Source organism: Eumetopias jubatus, unplaced genomic scaffold (genome assembly GCF_037043125.1).
Source record: "Eumetopias jubatus isolate StellerSeaLion01/CBP00866 unplaced genomic scaffold, mEumJub1_p1.0 scaffold_12, whole genome shotgun sequence".
Lineage (NCBI taxonomy): Eukaryota > Metazoa > Chordata > Mammalia > Carnivora > Otariidae > Eumetopias > Eumetopias jubatus.
The window spans coordinates 60,343,622-60,363,267 of NW_028274818.1; the positions used below are offsets into that span (position 1 = coordinate 60,343,622).

Below are 19,646 nucleotides of genomic sequence, written 5' to 3' on the forward strand. Positions count from 1 at the left end.
CTACTTCAGGCAAATCATTGTGAACTCAAGTGTCAACTACATGCTCAAGGACCAAAATCAGAGTCCACAATCACTTCTGAAAGAATAATAGCATCTGTCTCATTTGGAAGTGACCTAAACGACTCTTCTCAGTTTACAGGTTATCTACGGTATAGTTTTGTCTCAGATGAGTGCACACACACAAAGTATCATGCACGTCAGTCTTCACAGTCTTCTTGTAGGAAGCCTCAGGTACCGACATGCAGAAGGCTTGTATAATTAGCTAAATTCTGCATTGGAGTTTCAAGCATTCCCATGAGAATCTGCTTGGACTGAAAACAGTCTTGTATCATGGACATGGTCCAGAGTATAATCAATTCAGTTATACTTCTCAGCTTCCTTCCTGGTGGCTAATGTAGCTTACACAAGAAGAACTCTCCCACCTCCTGAATTCCAGCAAGCCACTCTCTGAATTTTTCTCAAGCTTTAATATAAAACATAACTTTAATCATCACACAGTTTAGCTTTCACAAATCATCATAACCAAGCACATTCCTTCTCTGCTTAGTTTTTTCTGTCTTATATTTAACATTAATTAGTTTCTAACTAGACTAAGTCAAATAAAATGAGTCATATTTTCAAAATTTTTGTAAAAACAATCAACAAACAAAATGCAGACTTCTATATTACCATTAAGGAATATTTTCATTAAACTTACCTGAAACCGATAAAAGGTGCCATCATCTTTGAGTGTGAGGACGTGATCCGAGATTGGAAAGAAGTAGCCATGGGCAGCCATTAATGTTCCCAAATGGAGTGCCTCCACTATTTCATGAAAACAAACAAACAAAAATGTATACAAAAATTTTTTTATGTTGATTTGCAGGCGTATAGGATTTTATCTTGTTCCCTTTTGAGCACATTCTTTTTTTTTTAATGTTATGTTAATCACCATACATTACATCATTAGTTTTTGATGTAGTGTTCCATGATTCCTTGTTTGCGTATAACACCCAGTGCTCCATTCAATACGTATCTTCTTTAACACCCATCACCGGGCTCACCCATCCCCCTCCCCCCTCCCCTCTAGAACCCTCAGTTTGTTTCTCAGAGTCCATAGTCTCTCATGGTTCATCTCCCCCTCCGATTTCCCCCCTTCATTTTTCCCTTCCTACGATCTTTTTTTTTTTTTAACATGTAATGTATTATTTGTTTCAGAGGTACAGGACTGTGAGTCATATTTTCAAAATATGTCTTACACAATTCACAGGACCTTTTGAGCACATTCTTGCATCCAAATTCTTGGCATCCTAAATGACTTGGCTTTGAATTTTTTCTTTTTCCATCTCTTTCACAGAGGGTACTAAGGTGGCTCTGGTTCCACATAGTAACTATGCAATGACCAACCACACCGCACGACGACCAGCGTGTGAGAACATAACACTGTGGAACGCTGAGACTGGAACGCTATTCTGAAATCACAGAATCCGACTCCTTCGTTTTATAGATGGGATATATTTTGCTCTATGTTAATAGTCTTCCACAAATAGTTATATTTGGCATTTACATAGCACTTTAAAACTTTATTTTTATTTTTTATTTTATCTTTTCTTTTCTCTTTATTGTATTTATTTTTAATTTAATTAAATTTTATTATGTGATGTTAGTCCCCATACAATACATCATTAGTTTTTGATGTAGTGATCCATGATTCATTGTTTTCATATAACACCCGCTGCTAGATTTTATTTATTTATTTGAGAGAGAGACCGGCAGAGGAAGAGGGAGAAGCAGGCTTCCCACTGAGTAGGGAGCCTGATGCAGGACCGACCCCAGGACCCCCATCATGACCTGAGCTGAAGGCAGATGCTTAACCAACTGAGCCACCCAGGTGACCCTAGCACTTTAAACTTTTAAAAGTGTTCTCACTTGCATCACCCCCCAGCCTATATAGTGGATAATCCAATACTATCAGCAATTTTTCTAATGGGATGGATCATTATTACATAATGTCATTAGCGAAAGTTAAGGCATCCAAAACCATTTATGCTACATTAAGTGAGTGCTAAGCAGCCATTTATGCTGCTTCTATAGTCCTGTGATCATCTGGACTGCTCTAGTTTCTACTACTCTATATTCAGTGTTCTAGATGTGGACCATGCAGAGGTTTACTTGACAATGAAAAGATTACACTTTTCCAGAAGGCTGAGAAACAGGTGGAACATAATACTGTGATACTCATACTCCTTTTATAGCAGTCAACAATTTCTTCCAATAAAATGGTTAATAAAATTTGGTCAACACAGTTACTATTACTATTGCATTCGTTCAGGGACAATATAAAGTTTACTAACTTAGAGTCTGGCAACCAGGGAACTATGCACAATAGTTTTTCAGTCCCTTGGAAAGTTAGATTTATTGATCTGTTTTGCATCTTTATATACAGTTTACTTATGGATTTATTTCTGTTTCTTAGACAAGTAAATGGTTCTTTAACTCAGGAATTCTTACAGTGGTTCCAGGAATGTGTGGATCTATCTGTCCAGCTGTCCATCCTGGGGAGTTCTGATATTCCAGCCAGTACTGAGTCACTAAACGGCTTGCTATGGTGCAGTGAAGCATAAGAAACCTTCCCCTGTCCTTTACCTTCCCATGCCTGTGTGGGCTAATAATAAATTTTATTTCTTAATTTTATTAAAAAAGTTAAATTTTATCTGCCATGAGGTACTATGGTGCCCCTTTTAATTGTCATTTAGCATCCTGTAAACACTTCAGTTGGTAACTTCTACTTCCGGCCTCTCACTGTGTTGTATTTGTCAATAATAAAGAAGAACTGTCAATCATCCTCTTTGCCATGCCCTTGGAAGACTGTTATTAAGGTCCCAGCCATCATCTTATCCACACTTCCAACTAAGTGCCTCCCTGCATAGAATGTTAGTTTGCTACAAAGGAGTAATTTTTTCACCATCTATATATCATGTCTGCATCCTTTTAGTTCAAAGTCAAGACCTTCTCAAAGCCTGTGCTGCTTACAGCTACATACCCACCTGTTCTGTGACTCTTGCTGAAACTCAGGAGCTAGTGGGGTGTTGTAGGAAGAACAAAATATTTGGAGATACTCGCTAGCTTTTGTTACTTAAATTCTGTGTGCCTCTCCCATTTATTAATAAAGGTAGCAAACCCACCTTGCAGGGTTGGTATGAGAATCAAAAAGAATATATGTAAAGACGTTCTACAGGAGACATTCAATAGATGGTAGCTGTTATGCTTCATTATTTGCACATGAATTCAGGTCACTTTTATCCAAAGCACTGTTAGGAAATCCACTTGCATAAATTTGCCTCAACTAGGCTGAGAGAAATTGGCAGTCCTAAATAGCATCCTAAACAGCCACTTACACATTATTTTGTGTGTGTATGTGGATTATTTATAAAACTGAAATAGTGAGAGAATCTATAAGGATTGCTGGCCCATAACAATGAGCAGGTGCTTACAGCCTTGCTCATATTCTGAGTCCCTGGATGCTCCTGTCAGGTAGCACTAGTTAGGGCAACACATTACATCTGTTTTAGAATTGCAAAGTCAGGTGGCCCACCTATCTTGTAATAAACATCTTGTTTTACTCCCAGCAATCTGTGGCCTAGGAAAATATTATTAGCACTACTTTCCAGAAGCGGAATTGAGTTATGGCACACGAGAAAGATTGCGAGAATAGATTCAAGAAAGGAAAACTGAGATGTCCAGAAAGATAAATAGTAAATGGCTTCAGATCTCTAATCATAGGAACGAGTGTGACTAAAATAAAATAAACAACAGAAACCAGTGGGGTGCTAAAGGCCTGATGAAGATTAGAAAATTATAGTGAAAGTAAATATAACGAAGTTGCAGAAAAAAAATCAGAAGCAAATAAACATAAGCATGTTCTTAACTTCCTGCATCCATTAGATACTGATTCTGAGAGATCATACATTTCTAGAGGGCTGGGTGCATGTCAGTTGGTTTTCCTCATGTAGCACTACCATACATGATCAGATCATAGACGTCATGAGCTTTGTCACAGGACCACCAGAGAACGTGGCTCCAGGACAGGAAAAATGCTTAGAGGAAAGGTCAGGGAGTCGAGGGGGACCGTCTGCTTTATTTCAAACTGTTCGCTTGGCACTTAGCATATCAAGAGTAAAAGTAGCTATTGAACCAGTATTTGCTAAATGAGTAAATAAGTCAATTTATGAATCAAGGACACAACAAACATATGAAAAACGGAGTGCTGCATGAAAAAAGAACAAACTAGCTATTTTGTGCTGTGATGATGAGCAGCTTGTTCAGCTCTTCAGAGATAATGCAGATGTTCATAATCTTGTTTCAAGATACTTTTATAAGCTTTGGAGGTGAGGCTGTGGTAGGTCTTTTATTATGGGAAAAGGTAGTAGTGAGATTAATGGCATACACACACCACTAAGAGATCCGAGAGTGGGCAGGGGGTAGTGTTCTCAAGGCTGACCTGTTTATTGCTGGTGACAAAGATGAAGCTACACTTCCCCATGGTCCCTCTGCTTCTGAATCCCAGCACAGCCTTAACCTAGTAAGAATCCAGAGGACTGCTGACAGTCTTGGAACAAAGTGTTGAAAGAGTTTAATGAGTAATCCATCAAGATCGCCCTTCCCAATAATGACGCACCAGATGGCTCCACCACGTTACGCTTCTCGGCAAAATAATCACTAATTAATCTTGTACATGTGTTATTCGCGTCACCCACACAGCTAAATAAAGTTCAACAACAAACCTGCCATAAAATTCAATTTTATTTTTCTTTTGGACAGTCAAGCCACGAAGAAACTGAGAAATAAAAATCCATCTCCAAACAACTGTTACTATGTGAACAGCTTAGTGTAGCTTTGTTAAGCCTGATCTATTCATCACATTACTTCACCCCAAACCCTGCAGCAGGAGAATTATCAAAATCCTTTAAAAGCAAAGAGAATTCTGCATAACATAATTTACTTTTGCGGAATCACGACTACTTGAGAAAGTTAATAGGATGAAAGCATGTTAGAAAATAGGCTTGTGTTGTTCAGTGCTAGATGTCTATACTCAGTTCTATACTTAAAACATATTTTAAAAATTCAATAGTATTTTCTTTATCCTGAGGTCCAATTCTTGGCAGTCTCAGCCCCTCCCAAATACAGTCCATAAGTTTGAAGTGATGGAAAAATGCCTCTGAGTTAAGAAAATAATAATAAAAAAGTATCACTAAATTATGTTTTTATTCATATCATAATTTATTTTTATTTCCTGTGTATGTATTAGGAATGGGATTGTTTCATTATTAGCACACAGCATACTTGATGTGGTAAATATGATTACTGTGTGGAGAGAAGTATTTTAGAAGGAAATCCACTCAAAATAGAAAAAATGACAGCTGATGATATGATATTAGGGAGAGAAAAAGCTAAAAACAGACAGAGGTAAGTTACTAAACAGTAAAATAACAGGCATTCATCATGATGATCCTGTGTCATAAAGATTTTGTTGATTATTACTCTCTGTTTAAGCTCTGTTTAAGAAGATAGGGAAGTGGTCACTTTAGAAGTACTTCAAAATATTATAACTTTTTAAAGAAGTGGCACTTGAAAAAGTAAGGTTAGTCATGTGGAAAAATCATATATGCAGCACATTTTATTCTCCAAGGCCAAATAAAAGTAAACTATTACTATATTTAGGAATTTCTGAGGTAAGTTCATTTTCTCAATAGTAAGAGTTAATGAAAGAAGTAAGTATCTGGGCTTTCATCTTTCCTTCTTTCTTTCTTTCTTTCTTTCTTTTTTTTTTTTTAAAGCACCATTTCCACATAGAAAAATCAAGTGCTGCTTGCTTTTTAGCAATCATAATCAGGACGTAGAAGTGAATAACATGGCGATATAGAAGAGATAAGACGAAATAGGTTCAATTTGGTAGAAATAAAAACAGAGGCATAGTTTAGATCAATTTGGGGGAATGCACTAGGTAATTAAGACAAGTAAATAATATTTCCAAACAAAGGAGCTGAGTACAGAGGTGAAGCAGCCAGGCTGGACAAGCCCGCTGCCTGGTTTCAAATCCTGACTCCCTCACTTGCTGGCTGTGTGACTTGGCAACAGACTTGCACTCTCTGGGCCTCAGTGTACTCATCTGTAAAATGGGGATAATAAAATAATGATGTCAAAGTTTTGTTGTGAGGATCAACTGAGATAATATGTGCAATGTGCTCTAAAAAGCCCCTCACATAGAAATGCTCCAAACCTTGAGTTATTATCAATTAGTTGATACTTACAGAAGGACACTTCAGGGGCACTTAGTCTAGTTTAGTCCAGTGCTAAGGCAATGAGGAAACTGGTAGCTTACAGGTCATGTACAACACTTATAGTCCAACATCTTTAAAGTTCTCCAGGTGATCAGACTGGGGGGTCTTTTGTGTGCAGATGATAAATGTGCTCTGGAATACACTTCCATTTTTTCTTAGACAGCAAAGAACACTACCCAAAATTCCAAAGATTGGGTATCATAGTTATAGAGAAAGATTTCCAAAGGTAATATATTCTGCACACTGGGTTTACAATCCAAAACCTGACAATGCCGGAAATCACTGGGAAAGCTCCTGGTTCAGGAGAAAGGTGGGCAGGACTCACTGATGAGGACACAGTGAGCTGACAGTGCTGAGAAATAATGGTGACAGAGGAATCACCGTGAGAACAGTCAGAAGACAGATGAATTCTTAGGGAAGCATATTTGCTCAAGACTCAAAAAAACTACCCATTAAGAAAAAACAATTGGCACCATCATAAATCAGTGGCCCTTATCAGACACACAGAGAACAGTCCAGATGCCTAATATCAGCAGGTATGACACCTTAAGAAATTATTTAAATATGAAGAGCAATGATAAAATTTAAAAAGAGAGAGAGATCTATGCAATATTGCTAAGGAGAACTGGTTTAAGATCTATGTCATATAAGGGGCACCTGGGTGCTCAGTCGGTTAAGCTTCCAACTCTTGATTTTGGCTCAGGTCATGATCCCAGGGTTGTGAGATCAAGCCCCAGGTCAGGCTCTGTGCTTAGTGCAGTCTACTTGAGATTCTCCCTCCCCTTCCCACCGCCAAATAAATAAATGAATGAATAAATAAATAAATAATAAAAATCTTTAAAAAAAATCTATGTTCTATAATAACTACATGATATCAGGATGTTCATTTCACAGTATATCCCTCCATATAACCGGCAGTTCCATCATTGTACAAAATGAACTGCATCTTAACAAGACTATTACATTTATAAGTGTGATTGGTGCATAGAATGGTATTCAGATGAGAGAAAATCACTTTGAGTTCATCCAAGAATGGTGCAAGAAATGGTAAAAATCACAAGAGCCAAGGCAATAATAAATTATTGTGGAAAGAAACATTCCCTCTAAAATTCAGCATACATTCTGAAAAATTTCCACCAGGTAACTGGCTGAATGAGTTGGAAGAAAGGTGGGGCGTTGAGTTAACGTTAACAGAAGGGGGTTTCCATAGCATGTGTTGCTTTATATCAGCAACAGCACATGCTACTGAACAGGCACACATGTGTATTAAGAAGAAACATGCTCAACTGCAGGTCATGGGATTTGAAATCTTTTTTTTCTTCTTTAAATTCTTTATTGTTATGTTAATCACCATACATTACATCATTAGTTTTTGATGTAGTGTTCCATGATTCATTGTTTGGCATAACACCTAGTGCTCCATGAAGAACATGCCCTCTTTAATACCCATCACCAGGCTAACCCATCCCCCCACCCCCCGCCCCCTAGACCCTCAGTTTGTTTTTCAGAGTCCATTGTCTCTCATGGTTCCTCTCCCCCTCCAGCTTCCCCCCCTTCATTCTTCCCCTCCTGCTATCTTCTTCTTTTTTTTTTCTTAACATATATTGCATTATTTGTTTCAGAAGTACAGATCTGTGATTCAACAGTCTTGCACAATTCACAGCGCTCACCATAGCACATACCCTCCCCAATGTCTATCACCCAGCCACCCCATCCCTCCCACCTCACCGCGACTCCAGCAACCCTCAGTTTGTGTCCTGAGATTAAGAATTCCCCATAACAGTGAGGTCATATGATACATATCTTTCTCTGATTGACTTCTTTCACTCAGCATAACACCCTCCAGTTCCACCCACGTCATTGCAAATGACAAGATCTCATTCTTTTGATGGCTGCATAATATCCCATTGTGTATATATACCACCTCTTCTTTATCCATTCATCTGTCCATGGACACCTTGGCCTTTCCACAGTTTGGCTATTGTGGACATTGCTGCTATAAACATCGGGGTGCACGTACCCCTTCGGATCCCTACATTTGTATCTTTGGGGTAAATACCCAGTAGTGCAATTGCTGGATGGTATGGTAACTCTATTTTCAACTTTTTGAGGAAACTCCATACTGTTTTCCAGAGGGGTTGCACCAGCTTGCATTCCCACCAACAGTGTAGGAGGGTTCCCCTTTCTCCGAATCCCCCTGCCAACATCTGTCATTTCCTGACTTGTTAATTTTAGCCATTCTGACTGGTGTGAGGTGGTATCTCATTGAGGTTTTGATTTGGATTTCCCTAATGCCGAGCGATGTGGAGCACTTTTTCATGTGTCTGTTGGCTATTTGGATGTCTTCTTTGGAAAAATGTCTGTTCATGTCTTCTGCCCATTTCTTGATTGGATCATTTTGTTCTCTGGGTGTTGAGTTTGAGAAGTTCTTTATAGATTTTGGATACTAGCCCTTTATCTGATATGTCATTTCCAAATATCTTCTCCCATTCTGTCGGTGGTCTTTTGGTTTTGTGGACTGTTTCTTTTGCTGTACAAAAGCTTTTTATCTTGCTGAAATCCCAACAGTTCATTTTTGACCTTGCTTCCCTTTCCTTTGGTGATGTTTCTAGGAAGAACTTGCTGCAGCTGAGATCAAAGAGGTTGCTGCCTGTGCTCTCCTTTAGGATTTTGATGGACTCTTTTCTCATATTTAGGTCTTTAAAACCATTTTGAGTCTACTTTTGTGTGTGGTGTAAAGAATGGTCCAGTTCCATTCTTCTGCATGTGGCTGTCCAATTTTCCCAACACCATTTGTTGAAGAGACTGTCTTTTTTCCATTGGACATTCTTTCCTGCTTTGTCAAGGATTAGTTGACCATACAGTTGAGGATCCATTTCTGGGCTCTCTATTCTGTTCCATTGATCTATGTGTCTCTTTTTGTGCCAGTACCATACTGTCTGGATGATGACAGCTTTGTAATAGAGCTGGAATTCTGGAATTGTGATGCTGCCAGCTTTGCTTTTCTTTTTCAACATTTCTCTGGCTATTTGGGGTCTCTTCTGGTTCCATACAAATTTTAGGATTATTTGTTCCATTTCTTTGAAAAAAGTGGATGGTATTTTGATGGGGATTGAATTGAATGTGTAGACTGCTCTAGGTAGCATGGACATCTTCACAATATTTGTTCTTCCAATCCATGAGCATGGAACGTTTTTCCACTTCTTTGTGTCTTCCTCAATTTCTTTCAGGAGTATTTTATAGTTTTCTGAGTACAGATCCTTTGCCTCTTTGGTTAGATTTATTCCTAGGTATCTTATGTTTTGGGGTGCAATTGTAAATGAGATTGATTCCTTAATTTCTCTTTCTTCTGTCTTGTTGTTGGTGTATAGGAATGCCACTGATTTCTGTGCATTGATTTTATATCCAGCCACTTTACTGAATTCCTGTATGAGTTCTAGCAGTTTTGGGGTGGAGTCTTTTGGGTTTTCCACATAAAGTATCATATCATCTGCAAAGAGTGAGAGTTTGACTTCTTCTTTGCCGATTTGGATGCCTTTGATTTCTTTTTGTTGTCTGATTGCTGTGGCTAGGACTTCTAATACTATGTTGAATAGCAGTGGTGAGAGTGGACATCCCTGCCGCGTTCCTGACCTTAGGGGGAAAGCTCTGTTTTTCCCCATTGAGAATGATATTCGCTGTATGTTTTTCAGAGATGGAATATGATATTGAGGTATGTATCCTCTATCCCTATACTTGGAAGAGTTTTGATCAAGAAAGGATGCTGTACTTTGCCAAATGCTTTTTCTGCATCTATGGAGAGGATCATATGATTCTTGTTCTTTCTTTTGTTAATGTATTGTATCACGTTGATTGTTTTGTGGATGGTTGAACCAACCTTGCACTGTTAATGTACTGTTGGATCCTATTGGCTAGTATTTTGGTGAGAATTTTTGCATCCATGTTCATCAAGGATATTGGTCTGTAATTCTCCTTTTTGATGGGGTCTTTGGTTTGGAGATCAAGGTAATGGGGGCCTCATAAAATGAGTTTGGAAGTTTTCCTTCCATTTCTATTCTTTGGAACAGTTTCAGAAGAACAGGTATTAATTCTTCTTGAAATGTTTGGTAGAATTCCCCTGGGAAGCCATCTGGCCTTGGGCTTTTGTTTGTTGGGAGATTTTTGATGACTGCTTCAATTTCCTTAGTGGTTATAGGTCTGTTCAGGTTTTCTATTTCTTCCTGGTTCAATTTTGGTAGTTGATACATCTCTAGGAATGCACCCATTTCTTCCAGGTTATCTAATTTGCTGGCATAGAGTTGCTCATAATATGTTCTTATAATTGTTTGTATTTCTTTGGTGTTGGTTGTGATCTCTCCTCTTTCATTCATGATTTTGTTGATTTGGGTCATTTCTCTTTTCTTTTTGGTAAGTCTGGCCAGGGGTTTATCAATCTTGTTAATTCTTTCAGAGAACAAGCTCCTAGTTTCGTTCATCTGTTGTACTGTTCTTTTGGTTTCTAGTTCATTGATTTCTGCTCTGATCTTTATTATTTCTCTTGTCCTGCTGGGTTTAGGCTTTATTGGCTGTTTTTTCTCTAGCTTCTTTAGGTGTAGGGTTGGGTTGTGTATTTGAGACCTTTCTTGTTTCTTGAGAAAGGCTTGGATTGCTATATACTTTCCTCTTAGGACTGCCTTTGCTGCATCCCAAAGATTTTGAACAGTTGTGTTTTCATTTTCATTGGTTCCCATGAATTTTTTTAATTCCTCTTTAATTTCCTGGTTGACCCATTCATTCTTTAGTAGGATGCTCTTTAGCCTCCATGTATTTGAGTTCTTTCCGACTTTCCTCTTGTGATTGAGTTCTACTTTCAAAGCATTGTGGTCTGAAAATATGTAGGGAATAATCCCAATCTTACATATCTCTTCTCCCGAGTTGCTTTCAGGATTTTCTCTTTGTCTCTGAGACTCACAAGTTTTACTAGTAGATGTCGGGGTGTTGACCTATTTTTATTGATTTTGAGAGGGGTTCTCTGTGCCTCCTGGATTTTGATGCCTGTTTCCTTCCCCACATTAGGGAAGTTCTCTGCTATAATTTGCTCCAATATACCTTCTGCCCCTCTCTCTCTTTCTTCTTCTTTTGGGATCCCAATTATTCTAATGTTGTTTCATCTTATGATATCTCTTAGCTCTCGAATTCTGCCCTCGTGATCCAGTAGTTGTTTATCTCTCTTTTTCTAAGCTTCTTTATTTTCCATCGTTTGGTCTTCTATATTATTGATTCTCTCTTATGCCTCATTATCCTAGCAGTTAGCACCCCCATTTTTTATTGTACCTCATTAATAGCCTTTTTGATTTCGACTTGGTTAGATTGTAGTTTTTTTATTTCTCCAAAAAGGGGTTCTCTAATAACTTACATGCTTTTTTCAAGCCCAGCTAGTATCTTTAAAATCATGATTCTTCACTCTAGGTCTGTCATTGTACTAATGTCCATATTGAGTAGGTCCCTGGCAGTCGGTACTACCTCTTGTTCTTTTTGTTGAGGTGATTTTTTCCGTCTTGTCATTTTGTCCAGAGGAGAATAGATGAATGAGAGAACAAAATGCTATCAGGGTTATAATGTCCCCAGAAAATATACTCTACACAAATCAGAAAAGACCTGAAACCAGGGGGAAAGAAAGGGAAAGAAAGAAAAAAGAAAAAGATAAAAACAAACAAAAACAGAACAAAACAAAAAAAAACAGAATATGATCAAATATGATCAGGCTGGTGCATAGATCAGTGCCACACACTAGATTTTGGGTGTATTCTGGTCTGTTAGAAGAAAGTGCCTCCCAAAATTTTAAAGAAAGAAAAACTTATATATGTACAAAACTAAGGGTTGACACAATGAAGGGATGGAATATGACTGTAAAGATGAAAATTATAATAAAATTTATAAAAGGAATTGATAGGATAAGAAGTTGAAAACAGAAAGAAGATGATTTAAAAAAAAAAGAAAAAAAGGGGCAGAGAATGTGATCAGACAGGAGACTAGAAAAAAGCCATACACTAGGGATTTAGGGTATATTTTGGTCTGTTAGAAGAAACTGTATCTCAAAATTTTAAAGATAGAACAACTTATATATATGTCAATAATAAGGGTAACTACTATGAAGGGACAGAATATGACTCTAAAAATGAAAAATAAAAATGTTTTTAAAAAAAGGGATTGATAAGATTTTGGTTGAAAAAGGGAAAAAGAAAAATTTAAAAAAAAGACAGTTAAAAAAATTAACTTTGAAAGACTGAAGAATCATGGTAAAAAAGCCATGAATTCTATGTGCAGTATTCCCCTAGCGCTGGAGTTCTCCCGTTCTCCTTGATCGGTAAACTTGGTCTTGGCTTGCTGGCTGTTTTTGCTGAACTTCTGGGGGAGGGGCCTGTTGCCTTGTTTCCCAAATGTCTTTGCCAGAGGTGGAATTGCTCCGCCCTTCTTGGTCCGGGGTAAGTAATCTGCTCGGGTTTGCTCTCGGGAGCTTTTTTTCCCTGCAAGCTTTCCGTACAGCCTTGGAGGACGAGAGTGAAAATGGTGGCCTCCCAATCTCTGCCTGGAGGAGCAGAGAACTTGGGGCCCCACTCCTCAGTGCGCCCCCAGAGAAAAGCAGTCAATCACTCCTGTCTCCCCGGACTCTGGCCGCACTCTGTGCTCACCCGGCCTGTGACCGAGCATTTCTATCTCTGGCACCCGACCCCGTGTGGAGTCTCCAAACCCAGCAGATCCCTGTGGTGCGCTCTCGTGCCGCTCCTCCTGGGGGAGGAAGGGCAGTCTCTCCGGATCTGCCACTTGTTGGGTCCCTGCTGGAGGAGCAGTGGCCCCACTGTCACCGGTCACGGTTTATAGCAACCCCGAGCTGAGAGCCCGCGCCTTGGCTCCGTCTCTGCAGCTGGCTTCCCCGCTCTGATACCTGGGAGCTCTGCTGCACTCAGGCACCCCTGGTCTTTCTGTGACCCCGAGGGTCCTGAGACCACACTGTCCCTGAACCCTAAGTGAGGCTTCTACCCTCCACTCAGCCACTGGAGCAACGTCCCTCAGCGGAGCCAACTTCTAAAAGTTCCGATTTTGTGCTCCGGGGCTCTAGCACTTGCCAGAGGTGGCCGACGGATGCCCCCTCCCCCACCATCTATCCTCCCGAATATCGCCTCAGATTCACTTCTCCACACGTCCTACCTTCCAGAAAGTGGTCGCTTTTCTGTTCAGAGAGTTGTTGCTATTCTTTTCTTTGATCTCCTGTTGAGTTCATAGGTGTTCAGAATGGTTTGATCCCTACCCAGCTGAATTCCTGAGACCAGATGAAATCCAGGGCTCCTACTCTTCCGCCATCTTGCTCCGCCCTCCCGGGATTTGAATTCTAATCCTAAATATTTCTATGACTACATATCTTGAGTAAGTCATCTTGTTTCTCTGGACCTTAGAGTCGGCATCCATAAATGCAGGGCTGGATGGCCAAACTTTTTCCAACTCTGATTCTATGGTGTACAACCAACCTTCACCCTGGAAGTCCTGGCCAAAATGCTGCCACCCCTATTTTGCCTCTTTGTGTCAAATGGAAATTGATTTTTCTTCTTCTGCAGATAATCCTGCCACGTCCATGGCCAATACTCCAAAAATAAAAAAGGTACATTATGAAATACAATACTTAATTTGAATTTCAGTTGCTTAAAACTCAATCTTCATGATGATCCAGGGCTGTTATGGTAAAGAATTTTGTGTGCACAGAGAAAATGTCATACTTATTCCAAATAATAGGAACTAGGTTGATGTGCATGTTCTATTTATATACTTTCTAAAGCTAGTTGTAAAAATGCAGGCATGATATGGGAATAACCAGTAACTCACCCCACACAACAAAATGTCATGAATGAATTTGGTTTGAAAATCAAGTGTCACTCCTAAAGAATAAGCAACATAGTCTTCTGATAATACCTGTTAACAGCATCTCTTTTTTAAAAAATCACTATCATTAATGTATTTAATCCATGATTAAGTAGAAGACTAATTTCAAAACTATAGCCTTGATCATACAGTCACAGTTATTATGAAATTTCTAAACAAAACCAGATATAATTTCCTTTAGTATGTATTTTGCAGAAGTGAATGCTTCCACTGGGGGAGAAGTTTAGGACATCAGAACTGATGTCTGAAACTCTCTAGATCATCTTTATCACCTGGCATTGGCGTCCTTTTTTATTTTTATTTTATTTTATTATTTTATTTTGTATTATTAAATAGGCTCCATGCCCAGCATGGAGCCCAACGTGAGGCCTGAACTCAAAATCCTGAGATCAAGACCTAAGCGGAGATCAAGACTCGGACACTCACTGACTGAGCCACACAGGCACCCTACCTGGTGTCCTTTTTTATACACAAACAATGAATCATGGAACACTACATTGAAAACTAATTATGTACTGTATGGTGACTAATATAACATATAAATAAATAAATAATAAAAAATAAAATAAAAATCCCACTTTACATAAACACATGTACTTACCAGTTTCATTTTCTTATGTTTGTGTCTATATGTTGGTTTATGTGTGTGTTGGAAACCAATACCTGGAAATAAGCAACTTCTGTGAATACCTGAATTCTAATGTACAATACATGCCAAGATATAATCAATAGAGATGGTCCTTTGCAAGAAACAGTTTGGAAACCAAAGGGGGTAAATTTATTAAATGAGACGCATTCATTAAAATAATTGTTCTTTTTGCTGTTTCAAAACAGCACAACAGTCCACCAATAATTTGATTTTAATTTTAAATACCACAAAAAAAATCATAACTATTGCAGAGCAGTGAGAATAAGGCAGGTACAGAAACCAGAATGAAGAAATACAGATGAGCTAATTAAAGGATTAACACCCCCTCTAGGAAAAAAGTCTCTATTTTCATACAGTAAATCAGAATTTAAACACCAGATGTTTTTAAAGGATTAAAATCACATCTAAAAATATATGGCTTCTTAAGTTTCTTCTAATAAAGTATGTAGACATCTCTACTTGCCAGAATTCAAATCAAGAAATTCTAGATGCCACATAGACATGAATAATAAGAAATGACAGAACCTCAGTGGGTTTGAAATCTTTGTAGATAAAACTTCTATACTTTCACCTGCTGGAGAGAGCACAGCAGTTTATGGGGCAACAGTCAGAGCACACACTTTGAGCAACATTGTCCGGCTTTTGCTGCATATTAGAAATCCTCTAGTTTCGGATATTTCGGATATTTGAATTTTTAAATATTTCACTATCATAAACACCAAAGTGATAAACGTTCTTATAACATAGTCATTGCACATTATCTCTAGTTTCACTTCTCCCCTGAATTCCTATATTGTATTTCCAAGAGCCTGTGTGACATCTCCACTTGAATATTGAATAGACCTCTTGCATTTATCATGGTAAAACTGAACTGTTGACTTTCATCTCAAACCTGCTCTTCTTCTTGCAGTCTTTCCCATATCAGTAGATGTCAGTGATTTTCATTCAACTTCTCAAGCCAGAGCCCTTGAATTGTTTTTGTTGTCTGTCTTTCCATCACTTATCACATCCAGTCCAGGAGCACATTCTGATAATTGTTCCTTGCGAACCCAGAATCTACACCCCCTCTGCCACCACCAACCCAAGATTGTATCTCTTGGCTGAATCACCGAGATAACATTCAGACTAGTTTCCATTCATGCCCTGCTCTTTGCCACATTGATTATTTTAAACTGTAAATCCAGCAATTCCACTTACAGGTATTTATCTGAAGAAACCACCACCACCACCAACAAAACCACTTTCCAAATAGACTTATATGCACCCTTATGTTCATAGTAGCTTTATTTACAATAGCCAAGATATGGAAGCAACCCAAGTGTCCATCAATAGATAAATGGATAAAGAAGATGTGATTTCTCTCTCTCTCTCTCTCTCTCTCTCTCTCTCACACACACACAATGGAATATTATTACTCAGCCACAAAAAAAGTAAGAGATCTTGCCATTTGCAAGAACATGGGTGGACCTAGAGGATATCACACTAAGTGAAATTAAGTCAGACAGAGAAAGACAAACACCATATGATTTCACTTATGTGTGGAGTTTAAAAAACAAAACAAATGGACAAACAAAACAAAACAGAAACAGACTCATAGATACAGAGAACAAAGTGACGGATACCAGAGAGGAGAGGGTCGGAGGATGGACGGAATTGGTGAAAGGGTTTAAGAAGCTCAGGCTTCCAGTTATAAAGTGAATACAACACAGGGCTATAGTGTACAGCATAGAGAATATAGTCAATAATATTGTAACACCTTTGTTTGGTGACAGATGGTAACTTTACTTACTGTGGTGAGCATTTTCTAATGTATATAAATACTGAATCACTGTTATATCCTTGAAACTAATACAGTATTGTATGTCCATTAGTCTTCAATAAAAAATGTAAATCAGATCATGTCATTCTTAGTAAACTCATTTTCCAATAAGTTTTCATATTTCTTAGAATAGAGCTCTAATTCCTTGACTTGGCCTTAGAAAATCCTACATGAGCTGGCCACCAGTTACTCCTCTGTCTTCCTCCCCTATTATCCACCCCTTCACACATCCTGCTGTAGCATACAGACCTCCTTGCTGTATCTCAAACATACCAGGCATGTGCCTGCCATGAGGTTTTGCATTTCCTGTTTTCTTTGCCTGGAATGCCAGCACTCTTCCTCCAGAGAGCTAAACATCCCACTTCATTCTTTCAGTTAGTATAAAATAGGATTCACTCCCTCATATCATTTTACTACTGTGTCTTCTCTTCATAGCACTCATTACCACTTACCATATGACACATTATCTATTTAGTATTAATCTTTTCCAATGAACGTGTTTCCATGTGAGTTGGAACTTCTTTTTTAGGTGTTTTTCATTTGTTTATTTACTTTTTTGGTTTGCTATCCTATCAGTGGCTTAATTTTCTGTAATATTACAAGCAACTAAAAAATGTATCAGCAAAAATGGACACATGAATTCTATATTATTTCATAGAACAAATTCTTAGAAATAACATAATGAAGTCAAAAGTTACAGACATTTTTAAAACATTGCTATAAGGAAGGGAAAAATGAAGGGGGGGAAATCAGAGGGGGAGACGAACCATGAGAGACTATGGACTCTTGAGAAACAAACTGAGGGTTCTAGAGGGGAGGAGGGTAGGGGGATGGGTTAACCTGGTGATGGGTATTAAAGAGGGCACCTTCTGCATGGAGCACTGCGTGTTATACACAAACAACGAAATCATGGAACACTACATCAAAAACTAATGATGTAATGTATGGTGATTAACATAACATAATAAAAAAACTAATGATGTAAAAAAAATAAAGTGTTGCTATATACTACAAACTTAATTTCTAAAAATGTATATAATTTAAATTCTCACCAGGAGGTTATAAATGTATTGGTATCCCTGTAAACTTGTGAACCATTTGGCATTAGGATTTATTTCCTCATTCTTCATTTGCTGAAATAAATGGTGTCTTGCTTTAGTTTGAATTAATTTGAGTTGTACTACATATTGAATTTTAGCTAAAATTAACAGTCTTATTATACCTAGCATGAGTAAAAGAAGAATACATCCAGGGGCGCCTGGGTGGCTCAGTCTGTTAAGCAACTGCCTTTGGCTCAGGTCATGATCCCAGGGTCCTGGGATCAAGCCCCACGTCAGGCTCCCTGCTCAGTGGATAGCCTGCTTCTCCCTCTCCCTCTGCCTACCGTTCTGCCTACTTGTGCTCTCTCTCTCTCTCTCTGTCAAATAAATAAATAAAATCTTTAAAAAAAAAAAAGAAAAATACATCCAGGGTTACCAGTGAAAGCTTTGAGAAAGTCTGGGTTAGACTATGCATGGAAGGGTATTAGACTCGTGGGAAGAGTGATGTCCTTCAATGTCTCTCCAATTCTCCTGAAAAGGCTTTCCTTTTTAATTCTTCATTTTTGATTTGTTCCTTACACTTACTTTATATAATTAAATTATAATCCCTTTTTATTTCCTTTAAATTTTTCTCTATTACTGATTCAGACCAGGCTTTAGCAATTTACTCCATGAGTCTTCATTTCTTCATCCGTCCATCCTTTCATCCAACCAACCGTCCATCTATCCATCCATCTTGCTATCCATCTAACATATAATTATTCACTTTCTGCTTGGTTTCATTCCATGGATACAAAAGTGAATATAACATTCTCTCTGTTTCTATCTTCAAAACTCATAATGCAGTGGAATAATTATGCTTAAAAAAGCAAATAATGACTTCTGGTTTCAACTGAGGCATGATAAAGAGCTTAGAAGATAATCACTCCCATCCTTACAATAAGGAAAAGCTGGACAAGCTGAAAATCAACTTTTTGTGGAGCATTCTGACAACTAAGTTTGCAGGACAAACTTCCACCTGAAAATCTGCAGAGACACAGGCTCAGAGACACAGCCCAGATTTACTTACATAAAGCATCAATTCATCTTTTTTTTCCTTTAGTGATAAACCTAAAAAATATATACAGGATCTGTGTGGAAAAAAACATAAGAAAACCCTGACAAAAGAAATCAAATAAAATGTTTAATTGGAGACATATTTCACATTCATGGACTGGAATACTCACTATTTTTAAGGTGGCTTTTTGTTTCAATTTGATCCACAGATTCATTGCAATACCAATCAAAATCCTAGCAAGCTATTTTGTAGATACTGATAGAATGTGCTTTATGTTGGCTAATTGAATTTAAATAATAAAAAAGAGAATGACTCTAGAGTTCGTATGGAAAGGCAAAAGACCCAGAATAACCACTATAATACTAAAGATTAAAAACAAAGTTGGAAGATTTACACTATAGGACTTCAAGATTTACTTTAAAGCTGTATAGTAATAAAGGTAGTACAGTATTGGTGAAAGAACAAATAGATAAACAGAACAGAATACAGAGCCCAGAAACAGACCCACACAAATACAGGCAATTGATCTTAAACAAAAGTGCAAAGGGTATTTAATAGAAAAAAGGATACTTTTTTCCCAGCATTATTTGTTATTTTACATAACCAATTGTTGTGTAAAAAGAAACCCAATGAACCTAGACACAGACCTTATCACTGATGATGTAAACCTTGCTTTAAAGTGACACCCCCCTCCCCCCCACACACACTTCATACTGTTCTTTGGAAAGAAGTTACTAAATGTAGCCCACACTTAAAGAGTAAGGAGTCATGTTTCACCTCATTCAGGGTAAAATATATACATAAATTATTTGGAATTTCTTGGCAGGGGAAGCTTTGTTTATATCCC

The 19,646-nt window shown here is 38.1% G+C and overlaps 1 protein-coding gene across 6 annotated transcripts in view; it reads right to left on the minus strand.

Moving 5' to 3' along the window:
• RGS7 (regulator of G protein signaling 7) overlaps nucleotides 1–19,646 on the minus strand; it is a 529,270-nt gene that overhangs the window by 112,644 nt on the left and 396,980 nt on the right. For 4 of the 6 annotated variants that reach the window (XM_088016845.1, XM_088016847.1, XM_028111741.1 and 1 more), the window contains one exon: nucleotides 698–804. The exons of the other annotated variants lie outside the window; for them this stretch is intronic. In XM_088016845.1, the coding sequence (XP_087872971.1) occupies nucleotides 698–804 (107 nt within the window). The remainder of the gene's footprint in view (nucleotides 1–697; nucleotides 805–19,646) is intronic. 6 annotated transcript variants of the gene reach the window in all.